A 21626-nucleotide genomic window follows, 5' to 3' on the forward strand; every position below is an offset into this window, starting at 1 on the left:
AAGTCGAGCACTGGGGGGAGACTCTAGGTATACGGGTTGGGAACACAAGGCGAGAGCCTTAAGGAGCCTAGATCAGCAGTACAATTAGTAGAACTGCTATGTTACACAGGCGTGACAGGCCAATGTAAATAGTAGTTGGAGAAGCAACGGGAGGATGCTGGGACAGCTGGTCTTGTCGTTCGCGATAGGGCGACGTGGGGCGGGACGGATCAATCAAATGATCCGGAACGCGTCGGCTGTTTGACAGGTCCTCTCTGCCGGGCATAGCTGCGGAGTAATCGCGGCTGAAACCGTGTAGGAATTAACTAACTAACTAACTAACTAAGCTTCCCGGCCAGCCTCAAATTTCAAACCAACTTTTTGAGCTATACCAGCTTGTCAACTATTACTATTCGCCCGTTGATCATGCCTCTTAAGGCACAAGCACGCAATAAACCCTTGACTCGACCTTGCCGTCTTACAGGCCGCATTGGACCCAAATTCTAGTCATTCAAATTGGGGAAGTTCATATCACTATCTCACGGGCTGATGATCCTTTCGGCGAATCAAGACCTTGATCTGGCTCATCTCTGTGTTCAGGAATCTTCCTCTGAGGGGGTGATGCGTTTGCTTCTTTCTGGCGTATGACAGGTAGCTTACGAGCGATTTGCTAGTTCACCATGGGGCTTGGCTATGTGCACCAAGCCCTATCTGCAGTCATGTCGTATCTAGACGGCAGAACGACATTTGCCACACTGAAACATTGCTAATTCCTGACCCTGGGGACCCGATTCTGCAGCTCTGTGGCAAGTTCACAAGCTGCTAGGTTTCATGGAAGCCTAGTGGACACTGACTCTACATACACACGGGCCTCAACTCTTGGACCTATCCTACGTTGTGGTTGATGTCACCCCCAAACTTTTGGAGCTTGAGACAGTAGTCGAGAGCGCAGACATCCCATTTCTGCTACACCCTAGTAGGTCAGTTCGCCAGTAACTTGATTGTAGAGGGCAAAGCCTGTCATATCATGCATGCAAAGTGGCCGTTGCTAATAGCCTCATCTTGATATATCATATTTCTATATCAAAGACTGCCGTACGTTCCACGCATCTTGCTTTCTAAACCTTCTTTCTCAGTTTGCTTCTCAGCAAGATCGGTCTACCCCCCACTTTCTTAGTATGAGCCGGTACATAACTATGACCCAAACTCATGATGACACGAACATCATCGAGCAAATCGCCATTCTCCTCAGAGCCAGACACGATCAATGGGAAAGCGCCTTACCGGCTGCCAGAGGCTGTATCGCTTCACTTGATGCCAGACTGTGGATGCAGAGTCCCGTGCCATTGAAAGACAAGATATATACGATTGAGGTGTTACAAAGTTTAGCGTTCGCTGATGCGGACTCAGGAGGTGTGGACGATATTGCCAACTGGTGTCTATACCAGCTCATGGCCCTGCTATACCACTCACCCAATGACTCGGCCATCCTCAGAGGTAAATCGCCAAGACCGGATTAGAGTATGGCTGACAGGCTCAGACATAGGACAGAACTGGTTGCAACGTGCACAACCTTACCTAGCGGCCATTCACATTCAATATAGCACATCATCCAGTTCTAACAGCACTCGAAGCAGTACTCATGGATTAGTTCTCACCGCGAGCGAGGAGGAACGCTTGAATGCCGCGACAATGGCGGAAGCGGAAGAAAGACTGCACACAAGCAACTACGTAGAGGCTCGAGGCATTCTCGTACCAGCCACAGAATACTTCAGTCGTGCAGTGGAAGCCTCACAACGCTTGGGGTCGCTATCTGGGCATCTCCTTATTGAGGTATCTGTTCTCTGGTAGGCTCACTTTCAGTCGAGACGCAACACTAAATCCTACGACAGGCAGCTGAAGCTTTCATGAGCTTGGGGAACGTCTCTTATTCGAGAACGAACGAGCAATACTTTCGTAGGGCCATCCATTATCTGCGTATGGCAACAGCCATGCCGACTTTCAATCTACCAGCGCATCTTCAACAGTAAGCAGGGCCTCAGCTGGTCCTCAAAACACGTACTCATTGTGGCGCAGATATTTGGATGACTATGGTCGATTTGTAGACTGATCTACACTTCCAGTATGTTCCATGAATCCGGATAGTCTAATAGCGTGGAGTCAAGGGATTGGTCAGTGATCAGATAGAAACTCAATGAGCGCGTTTAGCAATGCGAAAGCGCACAAGCAATTGCCGTCGAGGTGGTATTATTCCTGGGCATGAACTGGTCCTGTATGTATTAATTATCGAACATATCTCTTCTCGATCCTAGAGAACATGTCCCAGTAATTTTAGAAGTGGTGCTTCCATTGCTGCTCGACATCGAGGTTGACGCACGTTGTTCCCAGATGTTCAATTGACAGAAGACGTCTTGAAGCGAGGGAGACTTGGAGTTTTCAGCCTTAGCACGCTATACCCTGATGAGCTAGTATGATCGGTAGAGTCGGCACCTACGGACATCCGGATTGCTCGAAGTCACTCCGAGTCATTCGCAACACCAACGACCACACATCATCAGGTACCAGCGATCCGCAAACTTTACCCACACAGAAACTCGCGGTATCTCAACTCTGACTCCCACTCGCTGATCGCCTGACCTCGTCTTACGTGTGAGACACCCTCAGCTTATAATCCGGAACAGCCTAGCTTCTCTTTGTTTAAAAGGCTCGATCTGTTAAACTCATCGCAAACGAACCCCGTTCGGCCTCGCCGATTGAAGGCCTCCCACCGCCTCGAGAATAATTGCCACCATCATGGATGAGCGGGAACTAGCAATCGCGCCCATCGTGGGTGACAGTATGCAGCACAACCACAGGGTATGTTCACACTGTACGACAGGATACACGCACCACAATTCTTCGAAAATGCTCCAATGCCCCTTCATCTTTGACTGCATCTGCCAAAACCTGTGCTTAACAGCTGCCCCCAATGAGACCTAATCCATCGTAGACCATATCCAACATCCGCAGCCTAACAGCCTCTCTTTTCGGTGTCGCGGCCGGTACTCTTGGTCTGGAATCCTACCCCGGCTTCATATTCTACCTCGTCGGTACCTTCATAGTATCTGCCCTCATATTTGCGTTACGTATGGATGGCCAACCTGGGAAATACTTCTATCGGCCACTGAGCGAGTTCTGGATTGGAGACGTCTTTGGGGGAGCAATGAGCTTTATATTAACGTGGACACTGTTCTTTGGTATTGTCCAAGCGTGAGGACCCAACGGAACAAAGCAATAGAGAGGTAAATTGTACAATATGGGAGGTCAGATGAGAGTCGAGTCTCGACTTCCGCACAGAGACCTGTGGAGCAAGAGAAGACCTTAAAAAACGCCAGAGCTCAGAACATACGAGGCAAAAAGCCCAAGACGAAACGCATGTAGCCGTTTGGTACATTTCTATGCGAAGGCAATACGGCTCGGAATCACTAATACATTGTGGCCGCATAGAAGCCTGCAAAATATCATGAAATACCCTGCACAGATTTGATCGTCACAACGTTATCATTTTCGTTCGAGGATGATGTACGAGGTTATACCTATTCGGTCCAAATCTTTATTTCACGGCTTTTTTAGTCATGAATTGAGTTTACACTCACCGCAATCGACACAGTCCAAAAGTACACGTTGATCGCGTTATTTTCCGACCTCCGACCCTACCTGTCTTTGTCCGTGGGCTCGCACAAGAGCAACGACAAGCCTGATCCTCCTCCAGGCAGTAACTAAGTACGCCTTCGGAAAACACATACCTGGAGAGATAAAAGCCGGTGGTACGCCATTGTGCGTATACACGACTACACGTCAGCCATCGTGTCGGTGAGGTAGTGGCTAGAATCGCTCAGGTGGTTGGGAATCACAATAAATCTGCTATACGTTGCATCATTACCTGACCTATCTCATCCGTATCGTGGTCTCTCCTTGTTATTGCGCACGATTGTCCTCTCTACCGTTCGATCCGCATGCGATTGCTTTGCCAAGCGTTCCATCCTTTTCAACTCGCCTAGCCCTTTCTGCGATAGTGATCTTGCTTTCAGTGAATTATCGATGCATTGTCGGTCATAGTCAAGATCTTCCTACCAGAACTTGTAAATGACGCGTACTGAGCACGTTGTGTCATGTGGTGCTGAGGGAGACTTCATGCCTACGAACCTCAACATTAACTTATAATTCCCCAAATATCGTTTCTGTCCCTACGAATCTGCTCGAGAGATCACTGTATACTGTATCTCAACTCTACCTACCTGACTCCTATGCATCTTGGAAGAACTCATACTCGACTTACGAACCAGTCACCTTGACTACGCACTTCTTACTGGATCTTGTTTGATTCACGCGCCGACGACACGATGCAAACCAAGTCAACCACCATACTTGTTCTTGCCATGCTGGCCATGAGCTGCACAAGTAGTATGACCAAGCGGAAACTTCGCACAGATACCATGATGGACGTAATACCTCTCAAATTTCGACGAACAGCACAGTCGATCGCGCCTACACCGACTCAGGAGACATGGAGAACAGTCTACACCACAGTCTCAACATACATCCATTGCACCTCCAAAATCTCTGATCTGGCTCCTGCGGCCACGGTCACTATCTCAAACGACCCCAACCAGCTCCCAGGGGGATTCATCACGACGACAGTCCAGCCCCGAGCAGAATCCTCAACGAGCATCACCATCAAGACATCAACACCACCAATGTCTTCCAGCCAGCAAGCCAACACAGCGCAACCACCATCATCTCTCGAGCAAGCAACCACACCTATCCAATCCCCCAGCCCCTCACCAACCCCCATTATCCCCACCACACCCTCAGATCCCGCATCCCCAACAAGCGCACCGCCTACAGCCCCGTCACAACCCGCCAGCCCAGCCGCACCAGCCCTCTCCCTCCCCTCCGCCTCCGACACATCCACCCTCCACACCGGCGATCTCACATACTACGACCCCGGTCTCGGCGCCTGCGGCATCACCTCCGCCCCCACCGATCCCATCGTCGCCATCTCCCACGATCTATTCGACGCCTACATGCCCGTCGGCGCATCCAATCCAAACCTAAACCCACTATGTGGGCGCGAGATTGAGATTTTCAGGAATCCAGCTGGTGGTGTTGCTGCCGGGGTTGCTGATGGGAATCCTGACGGGGGTGTCAAGACTATGATTGTCAAGGTGGTGGATCGCTGCACGGGTTGTGCGCCGACGGATCTGGATGTGCCGAAGATGGTGCATGAGTTTTTTGTTGCGGATTCGACGTTTGAGGGCCGTGTGGAGGATATGCAGTGGCGGTGGGTGTGATTTTCCGTAGTTTGTTTGTGGTGCTTAAGGGGGCGGCGTTCTGTGGGGAGTTTTGCGTTCGTTGGGATGGATTGGTGTTATTTTGTTTCTCATCAGTGATGTATGGCGTTGGTTTGGGGGAATGTTATTATTTGTAAATGAGGAGGCGAAAGGGATGGGTTTGATTTATGGATTTGGAGGTTGTTTGGCGAAGGTTACTTACGCGGTGTATGCTTCGTGCTATGTGTATGTATGGTATATATACGCGCGATCTATCGGTGTATAATCTCTGAATAATAACAGTCTTGTTGGATTATCAGACTGGTATGATCATTTCGTCAAGAGTAGCCTATTGAGATCTAATCCACATCACCCACGTGAGCACAGAGAGTGGGAAAGGGGCGAGGGAAGGGAGTTTACAAGAAGCGAGAGCGACTCTCACCATGTCACTGTGCAGAAGACACTCGGCAGGACTAAACAGAGATAGTATGAATTCTATTAGGATATATAGTATGAACATGTGTTATCCGGGTCCCTTATAACAATAGCCCCAGGATCGCGACGCCCTGGATACCGACGATCCTGCCCCCGCTCACGATGAAGTTCTTTGGTGTCAATCCACCCTCTACAACGTCGAGATCTGAGTCGACGCCGCTGTACACGGGGGCTTTGTCGTTGTGAGGGTTGCCGGGGACGTGAGTGACGGTTGCAGAGCTGGAGGGTGGGCAAGGGTCAGAGGGTGTGTCGGTGTGCTCCTGCGCATCATAGTAGACATCTATATACTCTGTGGATTTCTCCATGAACGCTGGTATTGGTGCATGCTCTGTTAGAGTGGGCTGTGTTGACTGGCGGGTCTCTGCGGCGTCAGCACATTCGGAAGTCTTCTGGAGCAACACAGGCGCTGGGTTTCTGACGGCGTACTTGGTGTCCCATTGCGTGTCGAACCATTCGCGAATGTCTGCGATGGATTGCTCTGTTGCGGGATAGTCTTTCGTGGGTTTGAGTCGCATGCCGTGTCGGTCGCTACGGTCGAACTGGCGTTCGCTGGTTTCCAATGCCTTGGCTATCGCTGCGATCTGGGCTTCCAGGCCGAGCACTATTTCCTTTGGGAGCCAGTCGATGATGCGATCTAAGGCAATACCAGGGATGCGACGTGTGGCGAGAAGAGCTGACATTACGACCCGCTTCTTAGGTTCTTTCTTCGTACTGTTTGCGTACACAGGATCAAAATCCGGTATTGGGCCGACCTTTCCAGAGAACAGAACTTCCGGAACCGCGATGTCGAAACCTCCTTTGTCCAGAGCTTCCCTCGCGAACACCATGCACCTCTTGTACAGCTGATCCGATTTGTGGAAGTCGTACCACCGCAGCGACTCATCCACGTTGTGGTATGAGCGCACAAGAACGGTCCCGACGCCATATATCTCTCTCCCATAGTCTGATCTCCAGCGTCGGAACAGTCGCTGATCATCCGAACAGAACTGCTGAATTCCTCTCCAATATGCGACGCACTCAGGAGAGTAACTAGTCTGACGTACGCCGCTCCAAGCTCTGGGGTCAATATTGGGATCAATATAGTGTGGATTAGGGACGAAGTCCATCGCCGATCGACGATACACTCCATCAACATTGAAGTATGAAGAATCGACCTCGGGCAATTCGCATACGATGTTGTAGTCGTAGTCGAATGCTTCGAGTGCTTCCTCAGGCGTCATTGCTGTCAATGCTGATGATTCTGGTTTTGGAATTCGCGGCATTATATTGATAGCGCTCGTCTTTGGATGATTTCGCTTGTCAACTCAGTGGCTTACCGGGAATGTTCGTGATCTAGCGTGAGGGACATGGCCTTTATCAAGCCTTGGATATTGTCAGCGTGAGAAACTATCTGTGAACACAGAGTGACAAGCTTGTGATGTGCGAATTGAATATTCCCAGAAATATATATCAGGGCATGGAGCGAGATCGTGAGTGACAGCTGCTGTTTGTGACTGTCGCTCGTGATACTATCTTCTCTACGACAAACAATTTCCTGGGGCGTGCCACGGGAGTAAAAGTGATGGTGAAGCACAGTAATTATCATTTATGTCGCATAGAGTGATTATGGAGCGACGCGGTGCGCGTTGTGCCGGGCTTTCGCTCAATACCCGGTCCGCCATTATATGAAAGATCCAGAGAATCATGTGCAGGCATACTGGTGCTATTCTTGCGAAGGAACCGTAGGACATCATCATCAATGTATAGCATCTAGCTCGCACGTCAGTAGTAAGAGCATAGTCAGCTGGAAGGATGGCTTGTTTCTGTTTATTCACCACAGAAGTGAAGAAGTGGTGAAGGATGAGTATGAAACTCTAGATGAGGTCGATATTGCGCTCGCGCTAGACCGAAAACGACTAGTTGCCGCCCGCAGCGAGTCCACAAATCATAGTTGGAGACGGGTGGACCTCGGGAGCGACGCCTGGAAGCATAATTAGTAGCCTGAGGCGCAGAGGCTAAGGCAGCTAACGACTCTCTGTTGTCTGATTGGACAGCTAGCCAAGACGCTTCATCTGCATCAAGCGTCCACCCAGCGCGTACAGAAGCGTTTCTGTTTCCTTTCGCCCATCTCCACGTCTATGAAACTCTTCCCAGCGGGTAATTCGACGTCGCTCATGTCGTCCACTCATGCTAAGCAACGGCTTCCCTGCGAACGGGCGGCACTATAACCTTTGAACCAATTGCTGCCTTCTGCCTAGCGATGAGTCAAATCGCTTGCCTACCATGTCGACGCATTCCACGAATGAGAAACGCGACACACATGATATGCCTCCTGCGTAGTACCATATCCGGTCTGGATTCAATATGCTTTTGATGCCTCTCCAGCTTGTGTCCCCGTGCTCACGCGTTAGACGTCCATCGATCGCCATGGTCACTGATGTCCCAAGCTTCGACTGTCGTGTCTGGGCTAAGTAATAGTCGTCTTTCTTTACTTCCCTTTCTCTATTCATCTTCGTCTCTTCTCGTTACTCGTAGCTCTGTTTGATTTCGTTGAGGCAGATTGCTATTGTCGTGTCATTCACTTCATTCCTCAATAGCAGGACCTCACACAATTGCGTCTCGGCTTGTTGAAGCTAGCATCGAGCTTCCGGGCGGCTACAGGACGTACACCAGTATTTCCACGTTTCACACTGCTTAGGAGAGACGTTGTCGACCATACATATTCTTCGTAGAGTCGGTAAGCCTATCACTGGAACCGACGCCGAACCCATCTGTAACCTGTGCTACGCAACAGGATTACGAGTGCAGACACAGCCGGAACCACCGGTCGGCTATGTCAGGGCAACTTCCTCCTGCTCCACTTCGAAAAGATACGATATATCTGCAGAGACGTAACGAGCGAGACCAATCCCGTGAGCCGACCCACCAACAGTCCAACAATGAGGGTACAGAGGTCGCATTCGCAATGGAGAAGAACATGACATATCAGAACGTGTCTCACACTCGAAGTTCCAGTACCCAGAGCAACTCGGGCCTACTCGATCTCACGTCCTCGCACACGCAAGATGATACACATCCATACTCGGAAGACCGAGTCCTCACAAGGAAACCGTCGAGGATTTTCAAATACAAGAACAATGCTATACAGGGTTCCAAGAGAACGCTGCGAGCATCGCAGAAGAGGAGGCAAGCTGGCATAACAGTGGACACCGGGCATTCAAGACACAAGGGCATGACCCCGAAAGAGTTGCGGTACGGAACAGCGGCCGAGAAGCATGCTGGCTTGAGAATATTCGCGTCTCCGAGATCTGCCATGGATAGCCCTGTGCTAGGGTCAGAAGGCTGGTGGCGTTCGAGATCCAAGAAACGTGCGAGCAGAGCAGCAAGAGGAACTAGAAACCGAACGACATCCAACACCTCTGATAGAGGCGTAATTCCTGGTCTGGATGCTCTCAACGCTCAGAGTGCCACCGAACATTTATCACCTTCGAAATTGCAGTCTCTGGACATCTCCCCTGCCGACCGTCCTATCTTCATTGGCATGTCCGTAGCGCCAGAAGCATTGTCTGAAGTAGAGTCTGACATCGAAGCGAGGACTCGAAAGCGCAGCGACAGCGGTGATTCTCCGTTCACGCCGACTATTATCATCACTCCGGCCGTACAGAGGTCGCAATTTTCCCCAGATCAACACCCCCGACCAGCGTCTAGCGTGTACTCCAGATTCACAAGCGCAGCAAGGACCCCCTATACTGTGACGACATCCCATCCTCCCGTCCCCGCACTGCCAGATTTCGCGAAAACCCAGACGAACAACAATGTTGCTGCGGCAACTACAAAATATTTCAATTTTGAGAAAGGCGACAAATGGCCTCGGCGCATACGCGATTCAAACATGACTGACTTTGAAGAGGACGCTGATGATAGTGCCAATGTGCGCCGTAACCGTGTCATGTCAGGCGAAACCGTGTTTGAAGAGGACGATAGTCCTGTACGGAGAGACTTGATGGTCAGAAACTCGGGCATCACTATCGATACAAATGTCCCCACCCCACGAAGGTCCCGTGGGTGGTGGAATTACATTACGACACCATTCGACGCCTCCCATCCGGAGTCTTTATGGCCGCGGACTCCTGCAGACGATAAATCGGTTGGAACGCCTAAGGTATCCGAAGAGAAACCTCAAGTCCCGGCACTGGGCCTTCAAACTAGAATCGACATTCAGAGAGAAGCACCGCTGATTTCTGCATTCTCTGCCTCGACCGTGACAACTATGGCATCACCGTGGGGAAGAGGTGATGCAGAGAAAACCCCAGTGTCTCCAATAGGACTTTCCCTGTCGCCATCGCACACTACCTATGCGGGACCTGGTCTTTCTATTGCTGAGCAACTGTCTATGGCTCCGAGTCCGCCAAAGTCTGCAGCAGCAAGTGTCATGAATACTACACCCCCAGAGCTGCATCAGCCATCTCCGTCCGTAGATGACAGCCCTCCGAAGGATGTTGTGGCTAGGTCGAGCGCATGGCCTTTTGGCCAGACATCAACTACATACACGACTAGCTATGATTCGCCTTCACTGCAGCAGATTCCTGTGATGTCTATGACCACACCAGGTCCGGAGCTGGATGCGATGGAAGCGCGGACAAGTGAAGAGCGTGATCCACCACCTATGGTGGGGGCACATGTCTCGAACGGTCATAACAAAACCCGCGAGTCGAAGACTTCTGAGTCTTCGAGGTCACGATCGGTAGGAACTGCCTTGACGTCCCCGTACCATTCCCCAGCGACTTACGGCCCACGCGACACCGTTTTTCCAGGAAGCAAGACAGATAGCTCACATACGCAGCGCATGCAGCACTCTAACCACACTTCTTACCATAGTGGTGGTTCCAGGTCGATGAAAGGAGATGCCCTCAAGGTGTATACTGAGAAGGACTTTCTTCCGCCACCTCAAGCCGTGAAGAAACAGAAGTCCGACAAGCCTAAGCGCCAATGCAACTTGTTCAAGAAAAGGAGCGACAAGCCTGTAGACAAGAAGAAGCGGAAGAAACGCATGTGTATCATTTGCGGTCTCTGTGGGGGTGCCCTTATTGCCGTTATACTCATCGTTGTATTGGTCTTGGTCTTGACGAAGAAACACAAGCCAGATGACACGCCGATCCAAAGCCAGTGGCTAAACCTTACCAACTATCCGCCCATCCCAACCGGCATCTCGACCATCGCAGGACCTACTCTAGCGCACGAAGAAACTGGTTGTGTCATACCAGCAACGCAGTGGTCTTGCTCCTTACCAAAGGAGGAGCATGATTCGGTGGCACCAAATCGATCCGACCAACCCAACTTCCGCCTGATCATTCGCTACAAGAACGATACCGCGACCAAAACTCGTCGCCAGGACGACCTCTTCTCGCCGAATCCCTCGCCCCCTTCGGCTGAAGACCAAGCCTTCCTTGGCAATACAACGGACAAGAACGTCGAGCCGTTTGCTGGTGAAGACACCCCTTTCTTCATCTCCTTCATCACCCCTAGCGGCACTCCTTCGATCTCAAAGCGTCAGTCTGATGATGGCGATGTTGTACCTAACATTGAAGACATAATACCGCCCCCTGCAACTGTGTCTGGTGGCCTTGCAGCACCTGCAAATCTGCTTCCGCTTCCAGTTGCACAACCCCTTCACCTCTACAACCGCGGCACAGTCGATGAACATTACGGCTTTTACACGTATTTCGACCGCTCGATATTCCTAAAGGACATCAATGCTACGAGATCGGGATTTGGCGGGAACCCAGCAGACCAGGACGGGGGGTCAAGCTTCGACAGCGCGACGCTGCGTTGCACATGGGCGCAGACACGCTTTCTGGTACAGATCTGGACGAACAGCGCCTCGACCAAGCCGTTGCTGCAAGCCGCCTCGGGCACGCCAACATCAACATCTTCTGCGTCCACTCCATCGTCCTCGTCCTCGGCAAACGACTTTGTCACACCCGGCTCCTTTCCCTACCCGGTGACCATCACGCTGGACAGGCACGGCGGCGCCGCTGCCAAGAAGCTGGTATACTGCTACGGCATGGACGCGTCTGGCAAGATCGAGCCGAAGCGCAGCACCATCACGCTCGAGGATAGGTCCTTTGGCGGGGTCGCCGTGAATGGCAACAAGGGCCCGTTTACCAACACCACCGTCAGCGTGGGCGATGGTGGGCCTGGGGGCCTTGATGGCGGCAGCGGGGGCTGTGGCTGCTCGTGGGTAAACTGGGCGGGCGCAGGCACGTGATGAGTGAGACTTCATGTGTGTTGAGGGGGTGGGTGAAGAAGCAAATACTACTATTATCCTCTTTGTATACATATTTCTGTTTGTGGGGTGGCTTGGTGGAATCTTTTCTGTTGCATTGCGAAGGGGCGTGGGCATGGCATGATATGGTGTGGCATGCGTAGATAGCTTAGTTACTTGGGTACGTATTAATAGTCTGCGAGACAGATGTGTGTATACAGTGGCTAGTCATTTTCTGCTTGGGCCCGTGATGCTGCTGCGAGTGGAAATGGATGGCTCTGAAAGTCTGACATGTACGTGTCTCTACAGCTCTCATTCGTGTTGGCCAAGACATCCTGTCTTGTTCTTGTCCCTTGACGAAGGCCTGAGGACTTTATTGTCCGCTGGGGTCTTGTCCGCTGGGTCTTGTCCACTCTGCTCCGTAGTCAATGTATTATGCTATTTTACAGATATATACATACATATACATATACAAGCCTGAACTAAACCTAATCCCACACCAACGCCATCACCGCAAAAGCATAAGATAGATAGTCACTCGTCTAAATCTACCTCTTGACCTTCAGTCCGTCATTAGTGCTTTTATATCTTAAGTAAGTAATCTTTGACGTACCCATATATGTCCGCTACGTACCCAGCACACAATCTACCCTACTAGCTAGTCCACTCATTCACTGACCCACTCAAACACACGCTCTCTCTCCTTCACTTATATACTTGATATTGGCGTTGACTAGTTCATGGACTATCTGGCTCGTTGATGCTTGATCCCTGTGTTGGGGTCTCTTTCCTTTCTTTCTTTCTTTCTTTATTTCTTTCTTGCTCTCCTTCCTTCCTTGCTTTCTTTCTTTCCTTACTTCTCGCTGAGAACAAGAACATGCACCGGAACTGTCGATGCGACGATTCGGCAAATGGGACGAGACCGCGCATGGATCCACAAGGACACAGGCGCTATGCGCTTGCTCGCTCGCTCGCTCGTTCGCCCGTGCTGGGCTGGGCTATGTTTGAGCATGTCCCAGGACCGCAGTGCGTATCATGCATGCGTGTGTTTGGGGGGTTGGGGTTGTGCGTTGTGTTGTCGACATGTATTACCATTGTGCATTATCATTATATAGTGCTGCTGATCCACGACACTGAAACTGACGCTACTGATTGGATAACTACCATCATACAACAATGCCAACCATCACCATCACTACTAATCCACACAAACACGCATCTGCTCAAAATTCATGAAAGCGTCGATTATAGTTTCCAAACACTTGGAACACGCAGTGCCACATCCTTTCTATCTTCCATTGTAGAAGCAAGGGTTATACTGGTCTTCTACTCTTAGATAGAGAAGGGGAGATAGGAGAGGGGGATGGGTATTTATAGGGGTTGGTTGAAGGGCCGGGGTTAGTAGGGGTGTGTGCCGGGTTGGCCTGGGCATGTAGCGGGTCAGTCTAGATATTGCGTGATTCAACTTGACTAAACTAAGTAGTTAACTGACAACTGACTGAATCATTCACAGGACGAATGGCGTGTTTATGCTAGATAAGATGTATATAAATAGATAGATTTGTGAGTCCTTAAGTTTTCGGGTAGAGTGTAACTACATACGTGTTATAGGGTTACTACGACTAGTTCTACTACTGCTACGAACGAGAACGACTCTGATCATGCTGCTGTCTATGCTATTGATGGTAATGCACTTTATCATCATCACCACACACCACACACCACACACCAACCCCCAAACATACAAACAAACAACAGCCTCCCCACACCATGCCATCTCAACGATACACACACCCATGGGCCATGGATTTTCTACTCTGAGAATGAGTAGCGCCGGGCCACTACAATAATGCTCATGTCTCTTCTTATTCTGGGAACATGCTTGAACTGTGCCATATAGTTCCTTATAACCAACCCGTGCGAAACGCATTTGCACTGTGGGTTTTGGGGTTGGGAATGGGGGGAGGGAATGGGGGTTGGTATTTATAGGTGGTATGTGTCGGGTTGGAGGAGGGGAGGGGAGGGTAGGGTAGGGTAAGTGGGTTGGTTGTTAATATGTGCCGGGTTGGTCTGGGTGGTCTAGTCGTTCTACTTAGTGTAAATGTAGGGTAGTTCGCGTGACTTGAGTTTGACTGGGTGACTTACTTATTCACTGAACGCCCAACGAAGATGTGTGGTAGCCTGACTGGCTGGCTAGCTAGCTGGGTACGTCTTAACACGTACGTGCTACTAGACATACATGTTAACAATAGGTGGGTTAATACGTATCCTGTAATTCTTACACAAGCCTGTCATACTCTTCTCCTATCATACCCTTCTCATATCGAGCACGTACACGTCAACCCGACGCGTCAACCCGGCACTAATTAGTAAGTCAGCGTATATACATCTATATAAACCCCCCTCCTCTCTCCCTCCTCCGTCCCTCCCAACCAACCCCCTCAACCCCACACGCACCGCAACAGGTCTTAGTTTATGCTGCGGTCGCCGCGGCGGTGGAACTATATGGATTCAAGGTGTGCGTTGTGGGGCTCGGTTTGAGGGGAAAGAGGAAGGGGAAATTATGGACAGGGACGGAGGAAAAAGGGAGGTGATGGGGGATGAAAAGGCAAAGCAAATGATGTGAGAGGTTTTGGAGGGGGGAGAGTGAGGGTTGTGGGGTGTTGGGTGTTGGTGGTGATAAGTGGTATTTGGTCTTGATGATGATGATGACTATGAGCGATGACGATAGTGAACAGTAAACAGCATCTGCAAGAGCGCAGCTCACACATCTCACCCTCCCATACCCTCCCCAACAGAGCAGTATTCGCAATCCCACGCACCAAGGCCACATCTACGCGCCACCAAGCCACCACGATCCACAAACTCAGGTCTTGAAAACGCTATTTACCGCGGATGTGTGCGTGTACAACCTACGAGGTAGATATATCAGAGATTATATACATGCGTAGCAGTCATTCGATTCCTATGTTCCAACCAAGGCTATCTACCTCCCCCTCGAATTATCCCACATCAAATCAAACCCACTACCACTTCCAGGTCCAGACCTAGCCCCAGAGCTAGCCCCAGCCCCAAACGACACTCTCTCCCGCTCCGGCTCGTCGTCCATCTCCGGCTCCGGCGCTACGACTTGCAAGTCGGCTCCGTCGTCGGATTCTGTGTCGTAGTCTTCTGGGTCGGACGCGGGTGTGGGGTTTGGAGAGCCTGCTGCGGGTGGAGAACGGGGTGTTGGTGTTGAAGTTAAGATAGGGTGGTTTGAGTTGTTGTGGGATGATGAGGAGCCGGGGCGTTCTAGCTCAGGGGAGAGGAGGGCTTTTTGTTCTTTGGGTTGGAATACTGATGGGTGGGGGTGTGTTGGTAGGGGGCGTGTGAGAGGTGCTTTGGGTCGTTGGGGGAGGGAAGGTGTTGGTTCGATGTCTGTGTCGAGGAGGGATGAGAGGAGGTCGCTTGGTTTTGACGAGCTTGTTGAATGATGTGGCTGAGGACTGGTAGACATCAGGCCTTGCCCCCCTGCTCCTGACGGGCGCTGCCACTCCGGCGTGGTGTTCTCGTCGACGTCGATATCGAGCAACGGCTTTGTGCTGTCCACCATCACGATACCATGTCCGCTGTCCTGCGCCTTGACCATCGTCTCGACGTCGACCTTTTTTCTTTCCGCCATTCCCTGCTTGCCCTTCTGTTCTTGCTTCCGCATTCTCTGCTCTTCAATCTCCCTCTCAACCACATCCCTATTCACATCCTCCCACCCAATTCTCAGCAGTACCTGTCCAACAAGATCCTTATAGCTCGTGTGCCCGTCCACCGCACCGCCCAGATCCACATTCTCCACACCCTCCACGCCCCTCACCTTCTGCAGCCCGGCAACACCCCATTGCAGTGCCCCAGCACGATACACCAGCCCAAGAATCCAATCATCGCCACTATACGCATTCACAACCCTCCCACACACCACCGCCCTCACCTTCCGCCACTGCCCTTCGTCCGCGGGCACCGGCGCACCCATAAACACCACGCTCTCCACCAGCCCGAACGCGCCACACTCGGCCAGCCTCAGCAGCGCAAACCACAACACTCGCGCACCCAGACTGTAGCCCACGAGACTGACCGGGCGCTCGCCCTGGACACGGTCCATGAGTGCCTGGGCAAGCACGGCGCCCGCCTTCTCGCTGCGACTCTTGGCCACGGCCCACGGCGAGTCGAGCATGTTTGCCGTACGGATCAGGCCGATGGGCATCAGGCCCGCGGCGATGCTGGAGAGTAGGGTTGCGCGCAGGACTTCCCAGGTCAGGGTGTCGACGGCAAATGATTGGATGAGTGTGGCGAGGTTGGTGCCTAGGCGGAGCAGGGCGTCCGTCTCATACTGGAGGGCGAACGGTTCGGTGGTGTGTGAGTCGAGACAGTTCCAGGGCTGGGTGATGTCGGCAGCAGAGGTGAGGAAGCCGGATATGGCGATTGTGAGGCGGAGGTGGTGGGTGCGTTTTGCTTGGATGATTGCAGAGTCGTTGGGATGGCTTGCTGGTTCAGGGGATTGATCATGCCCTGGAGCTTGTCAATAAGAAAATCACGACGCTGGAGTGGACAAGTACCATGTATTGGCACAAACTGGAATTCTTCAACATCCTTGGCGTACTTCTCCACGATGCCACCCGTCATCTTCCCTCCATAGGCACCAAACAACCCCCCTATCAGGAAAAAATTGGTGGCTAGAGGTCCCAGTAGAGTAGCCAGAGCACCGAGTCCCAGGCTCCCCATAACACCGCCGATAGCACCAGCAAGTATAGGAGCCGCAAGACCGCCAGTGACTCCAATAAGTACAGCTCCACCGACTGTCGCCAGACCAACTTTCCATTTCCGCGACAAAACACCGTCATCGGACTGCTTTTGTTTCGCTTCCTCGGCAGACATCTGTGAGGCAGCTGAATCCAGTAGACCGCGTGCTACTGTCGCTTCACGCTCAGACAGGACACAATCAGACAACCGGAAGCTTTTCTGCAAGTACTGCAGTAAAATCCGCGAGTAGGCATGATAGTGCTCCAGACTTAGCACTAGCAGTAACATGCAATGTAGAACAAGAACTCGCTGCGGCTCCTCAAGCTTAGTGATGTTCGTAGGTATCGAGCGGACGCGAAAAGTGTACTCTAGCTCGCTATCTGCCGGCTCGTCAGCAGCAGCATCCTCTCCCTGAGCCCAGGCGTAGAACCTCGCTTCTCTACGCTTCGTAGCTGCAGCGTCTGCTTCAGCAGATGCGTTTCGGCGAGCAATCCGCACTTCCTCAGATCGAACCGACAGGACTTCGCCAACTCGCTTCAGCACCTTCATACGCCACCCGTCAAAATCGGCAAGTGCCTCTTTCTGGAAACGCTGCATCTCCGGTGTCGATAATTCGGCTTCTCTGCGACGCCGGTTCTGCTCAATCTTCGCTCTTTCGTCGGTCTTCCGGTCGTCGACGTCGAGCAGAGAGTCTGCACCTGAGGAAGCACGTGACAGTGGAGCTGAGACATCGAAATTGGCCAGAAGGTTTCGACGCATGTTGTCGGCGGCGAGACAGACCAGCAGAGCGAGATCGACGCGTTGTGCTTTCGTGTTTAGGATAGTGGTCAGCGACATGTCGTCCTCTTTCTGCGAGGAGGCGCCGCGGCCTGCGTTGCCCCAGCCGGAGAACATGTTGAACGCTGTACTTCTGTTCTGAGCTCGCTATAATGATGTGTTACTTGAAGGGACCTGTGATGCGAGCCCTTCAATTGTGGCTTGTTGGTGGAAAGGTTGTTGCTTTGCCAAGAATACGTCCAATGTTGGCTTGGCTGCTGCCTGAATATCAATCCTCACGACCAGGACACGGGAATATTTGCGCCATCGTTTTCCTGATGGTAATCGCAATGATATCAGACGTGGAAACAGAAATATTGGAAGTGTTGTTATTCGTTTTCTGAGCAGCGATGATACGTGATCTGTGGAAGGAGGATAGATTCAAGGTTTCATCTATGCTTATGGTGGGGCACACGAGCGATGTATTAGTTCGGCAGATCCCGACACAGTGAAGATTCGAAGAATGGTGGTGCAGGTAGATGGCATTCTGAACTTTTATCCTATTAACCAAGCATCAATTACCTCATCCTAGACAATGAGCCCATTTTCGGGTTCGCTGTACTTGGTGGATAGGTCGACCGAATCCACCTTGTTACCGATCTTTACCTTGACAGAGTTGAAATGGACGTTCATGCTACGGAGACTGGACATGAGATCTGTTACGTTGCTAGCTTCGTCAAAGTTCGGTCCACATATGGGTTGCAGTGCCCAAGCCAGACTGACGTGAAAGCAGTGCGTGCGGTCAACAACTTCAACAAGGCTGTCGCTGCGACTACTACTGCCATGATGCTGCTTTTTGGTTTTGACAGAATGGTCGTGCAGCTCTGCCTCTTTATCATCGTATAGCTGATCCAAGTCCAAGGACGCTGCAGCTCGATTACTCGCGTCCAAGAGACGGTTAAGCTCGTCGCTGTCTGGTCTATCGATGCCAGCGACTAGAAAGTAACGCGTACGCGAATGATTGGGTACCCACCTCAGTGAGGTGAACTTGATATGGAAAGGTCGCACACCACTTTGCTTGAGACTCACGACAGTCTTCGTGTAGAAGCTATCCTTCTGCGCCGTCGTCAGGGTTAGGGAACGAGAGAGGGAGATATGTAGCGGAAGGGACATCTGAATATCGGAAGTAAGCAGACTCGTAATGCGTGGACGTATTGGTGTATCTCCCGACGGGCGCCGAGGCGAATCTCCGGCCGTCTTGCGAGCAAAGTCCACGAGACTATTGAGAACTGTGGACTCGGCAGAGTTCGGATGCCCTCGGAGTCATAGTTAGTCATTACAGGCACTGCTGTATACCATAAGCAGCTATACGCGGTACGCAACTTACATTCCAGATAGACATGGGAGGGCCAATTTCCTTGTCTGTGCGGCACGGCCCTGATGCGGCCGCCATGCAAGGCTGGATCGTCTTCTGTAGTGGTCCTCGCGTTATACGAGTACAGGTCGTGAAATGAGTCTGGAAGTGGTGGCAGATCGGATGATGTGGAGTTGTCGTGTTTTCGCTTCAAGGCGTTGTTGGTGTTGGCTTTGCGTGGCAGCGGCTGGGCGTCTTGGAGGTCATCGTCGTCCGAGTCGGAATAGTCGACGAGGCCCATTACATGTTCTTCTTCTTCTTCCTCTTTTCCTCGTGCTCCGGATTCGGGATGACAAGGCTGACGGAGGTGGATTTGCGTAGACGTGTACCTGACGAGGAAAGGGAAAAGAGATGACGTTAATCCCGGGCGATTTAGAGGGATTCGATCTGCAGACCCTTTTCTTATGGGACTACTATTGTGTAGCGGCGGGCTGGGCTGGCTGGACTGGGCTGGAATACTGTAAGCGGGCGGGCTGGGGGCGCTGATTGGCGTCTAATTGGCGTCTTTTTGGGGAGGGACCCGCCCTTTTCGGGGGATGGACCCGCCGATTTGGAGGGAATGACCCTGGCGGCGGGCTGTTGGGCATGACGTAGCGCGGATTGGCCCATGCAGTGTATGTACCTGCCACGCGTCATGGCCCGTCAGGTCGTGGCTTCCAAATCAACACGAGGCTGCCCGCATCCGCATCTTAATAATATCTGCGGCCTCGTGCTGCACCCCCGGTTCTGCATTTGACCTTGTCCGTCCTATTTACTGTACTCCTCTGCTTCTCACTTCCACCTCTCGCTCTCTGTACAGCTGCAAAAGCCTCCTCATTTGTGTTTCATTGTCGTCTGACACTGTCCTGATTACATTATACTACCACTAGAATGGGCGAAGACAAAGCTTGGGTAAGCAATCAGCTCTCTTCCTATCCCATCATGTTCGATAATTGACACTTGACAGGCAAAGGCCTATGTCCTCGATCCATTAAGCGGACCTGATCCAAGCGATGAGACTGGTCCTGGATCACATTTCCGCTCCACATATGATTCACTTCCTCCGTCTCCGGCATCCGATTCGTCCAAGACTCCACAAGTAGCTGTCCAGACTACCGGTGGAAGCTCATCCACGAACCCATTCAAACGCAACACAAACTCTCACTCCCGAGCAAGCTCAAACCCTTCATACCCTACTCCGCCAAGCTCTACAAGCCCACGACGAGAACAGTTTCCTGTTTTGCCAGACCACGGCTCACCAAGTCATTTGTCTCCAAGCCAGTCGCACGGCAGGGATGGACCGTCCGGGCATAGACGCCGTGGGAGCTCGCTCAATGAGAGGTACCCTGGCGATCCTACAGTTCGCCCTCTCGACATGCTCCGCAAAGATACCAAGCGGGCACACCGAGCACCACATCTCCGCAAAGCAAACCACATTGGTCCTGATTTGATCGATCGCCTCGATCCGACCATGACGTATCATCATGAGAGCCCCTATGACGCCGCGTCAATTGCTCGCAACCAACAGAAAAAGTACAGCCCTATTGCAGCTCTCGAGTCGAGCAACAAGGAGGCCTTGAAAGCAACTCCTCGTGAAAACATTCAGAATGCAGTCCAACGCCATCGTCCACTTGAAGGCGTAGCGACTGTCCCTCCAGGGATGGAAGATCGCTTCGGACGCAAGTACGATTACGAAGAAGGTTCCGACATGCAGCGTGAAAACGGTGGCGACTATAAGCGGTGGCCGGGTCTGGTGAGTTCAACCACGTGTTCTTGTAATGTAAATGTACATACTAATCCCGCTCAGCAATATCACCCCAATGATCTCAAGGGCAAAAGCGAGCCGTCGTACACCATTGAGAAAGCACTGAAAGATCACAAGGCGCGCGGAGGTGATGTCGAGATGACGTCCCGAGCACGCAACAAGAGTCTAAACCACACCGACCGACCGAGCAGCCTCAACGGACACGCCGCGAGTGGTATCGATCGCAGCAACAGCACCGGTGCCAACGTCACATCCGCACTCAAGCAGCGCCTGCACATCGGCCGCAAGCCTGTCACTCAGAACTAACATGATCCATACTCAAGAACAATCTACTCCGTCATGTACGATACGACTTAGTAACTGGACGAGTAACTAGAATAGGCGAGAAAATGGAGGAATTGGATTACACAATGGAGTCTTGGATACCACAAAACGTTGATGATCATCACACTGCCTGGACATTATTGCTCCACGATATATCTATATCTTTTCAGAATTAACGACGCCACGAGTCTCCTTATTGCTTCATAGTAGTGTGTATATTATATATAGAGAGAGGAAAGATTTGGATATACCGCTTTGTACGTCATGTTCGTGTCATGTGTCAACTAACTGTGTCTCGTATTGGAAGAGCATTGTAGCGTTCCATGTCGTCAATCAGCCCTACACACTCTTCATCAATGAACCATGTCACTAGATTTTGACTTGACTCTCAAAATTAACAAGACATAAACGTGCGGTACTATGCATTTTCAGTTGATACGACTATACACATATAACTATCTATGTGTTCCCCTTCACCAACCAAACCAAACCAAATCCATTCATCCATCCGTCCATTCATCCATCCGTCCATTCATCCATCCGTCCATTCATCCATCCGTCCATTCATCCATCCGTCCATTCATCCAT

The 21626-nt window shown here is 51.5% G+C and overlaps 10 protein-coding genes across 10 annotated transcripts in view; 6 read left to right on the plus strand and 4 right to left on the minus strand.

Moving 5' to 3' along the window:
- On the minus strand, positions 1-336 carry EJ05DRAFT_222375 (uncharacterized protein). The gene has a single exon (XM_033739913.1). The coding sequence runs from the start codon at positions 263-265 to the stop codon at positions 68-70; it is 198 nt and encodes a 65-aa protein (XP_033595633.1). The 5' UTR covers positions 266-336; the 3' UTR covers positions 1-67.
- Positions 337-1130: 794 nt separating this feature from the next.
- EJ05DRAFT_480546 (uncharacterized protein) lies at positions 1131-2174 on the plus strand. The gene is made up of 4 exons (XM_033744886.1): positions 1131-1476; positions 1520-1812; positions 1872-2005; positions 2056-2174. Exons 1-4 carry the CDS (start codon positions 1176-1178, stop codon positions 2087-2089), a joined length of 762 nt encoding a protein of 253 aa, XP_033595634.1. The 5' UTR covers positions 1131-1175; the 3' UTR covers positions 2090-2174.
- A 598-nt stretch (positions 2175-2772) lies between these two features.
- On the plus strand, positions 2773-3232 carry EJ05DRAFT_505197 (uncharacterized protein; the record flags this gene model as incomplete). Its single annotated transcript, XM_033747679.1, has 2 exons — positions 2773-2835; positions 2969-3232. 2 exons carry the CDS (start codon positions 2773-2775, stop codon positions 3230-3232), a joined length of 327 nt encoding a protein of 108 aa, XP_033595635.1.
- A 1696-nt stretch (positions 3233-4928) lies between these two features.
- Positions 4929-5306, plus strand: EJ05DRAFT_429278 (plant expansin; the record flags this gene model as incomplete). Its single annotated transcript, XM_033741537.1, has 1 exon — positions 4929-5306. A coding segment is annotated over one exon (378 nt), but the record flags the coding sequence as incomplete, so codon positions are not given.
- Positions 5307-7175: 1869 nt separating this feature from the next.
- On the minus strand, positions 7176-7608 carry EJ05DRAFT_222427 (uncharacterized protein). The gene has a single exon (XM_033739914.1). It carries the CDS (start codon positions 7520-7522, stop codon positions 7304-7306), a length of 219 nt encoding a protein of 72 aa, XP_033595637.1. The 5' UTR covers positions 7523-7608; the 3' UTR covers positions 7176-7303.
- Positions 7609-10815: 3207 nt separating this feature from the next.
- EJ05DRAFT_445295 (uncharacterized protein) lies at positions 10816-12033 on the plus strand (the record flags this gene model as incomplete). Its single annotated transcript, XM_033742172.1, has 1 exon — positions 10816-12033. One exon carries the CDS (start codon positions 10816-10818, stop codon positions 12031-12033), a length of 1218 nt encoding a protein of 405 aa, XP_033595638.1.
- A 2983-nt stretch (positions 12034-15016) lies between these two features.
- Positions 15017-17694, minus strand: EJ05DRAFT_490247 (DUF726-domain-containing protein; the record flags this gene model as incomplete). The annotated part of the gene is made up of 2 exons (XM_033745861.1): positions 15017-16569; positions 16617-17694. The coding sequence occupies 2 exons, from the start codon at positions 17692-17694 to the stop codon at positions 15017-15019; spliced, it is 2631 nt and encodes an 876-aa protein (XP_033595639.1).
- A 391-nt stretch (positions 17695-18085) lies between these two features.
- On the minus strand, positions 18086-19332 carry EJ05DRAFT_480552 (uncharacterized protein). The gene is made up of 2 exons (XM_033744887.1): positions 18944-19332; positions 18086-18872 (listed from the first exon to the last, which is right to left on the minus strand). The coding sequence occupies exons 1-2, from the start codon at positions 19209-19211 to the stop codon at positions 18145-18147; spliced, it is 996 nt and encodes a 331-aa protein (XP_033595640.1). The 5' UTR covers positions 19212-19332; the 3' UTR covers positions 18086-18144.
- A 303-nt stretch (positions 19333-19635) lies between these two features.
- EJ05DRAFT_458127 (uncharacterized protein) lies at positions 19636-21231 on the plus strand. Its single transcript, XM_033742547.1, has 3 exons — positions 19636-19861; positions 19917-20702; positions 20757-21231. The coding sequence occupies exons 1-3, from the start codon at positions 19841-19843 to the stop codon at positions 21018-21020; spliced, it is 1071 nt and encodes a 356-aa protein (XP_033595641.1). The 5' UTR covers positions 19636-19840; the 3' UTR covers positions 21021-21231.
- A 217-nt stretch (positions 21232-21448) lies between these two features.
- Positions 21449-21626, plus strand: part of EJ05DRAFT_222494 (uncharacterized protein) — a 578-nt gene continuing 400 nt past the window's right edge. Inside the window, exon 1 of the mRNA XM_033739915.1 lies at positions 21449-21612. Within this exon, the coding sequence (XP_033595642.1) occupies positions 21500-21612 (113 nt within the window). The 5' untranslated portion in view covers positions 21449-21499. The remainder of the gene's footprint in view (positions 21613-21626) is intronic.

The sequence above is a fragment of the Pseudovirgaria hyperparasitica genome (assembly GCF_010093815.1).
Source record: "Pseudovirgaria hyperparasitica strain CBS 121739 unplaced genomic scaffold EJ05scaffold_21, whole genome shotgun sequence".
NCBI classification, from domain to species: domain Eukaryota; kingdom Fungi; phylum Ascomycota; class Dothideomycetes; order Acrospermales; family Acrospermaceae; genus Pseudovirgaria; species Pseudovirgaria hyperparasitica.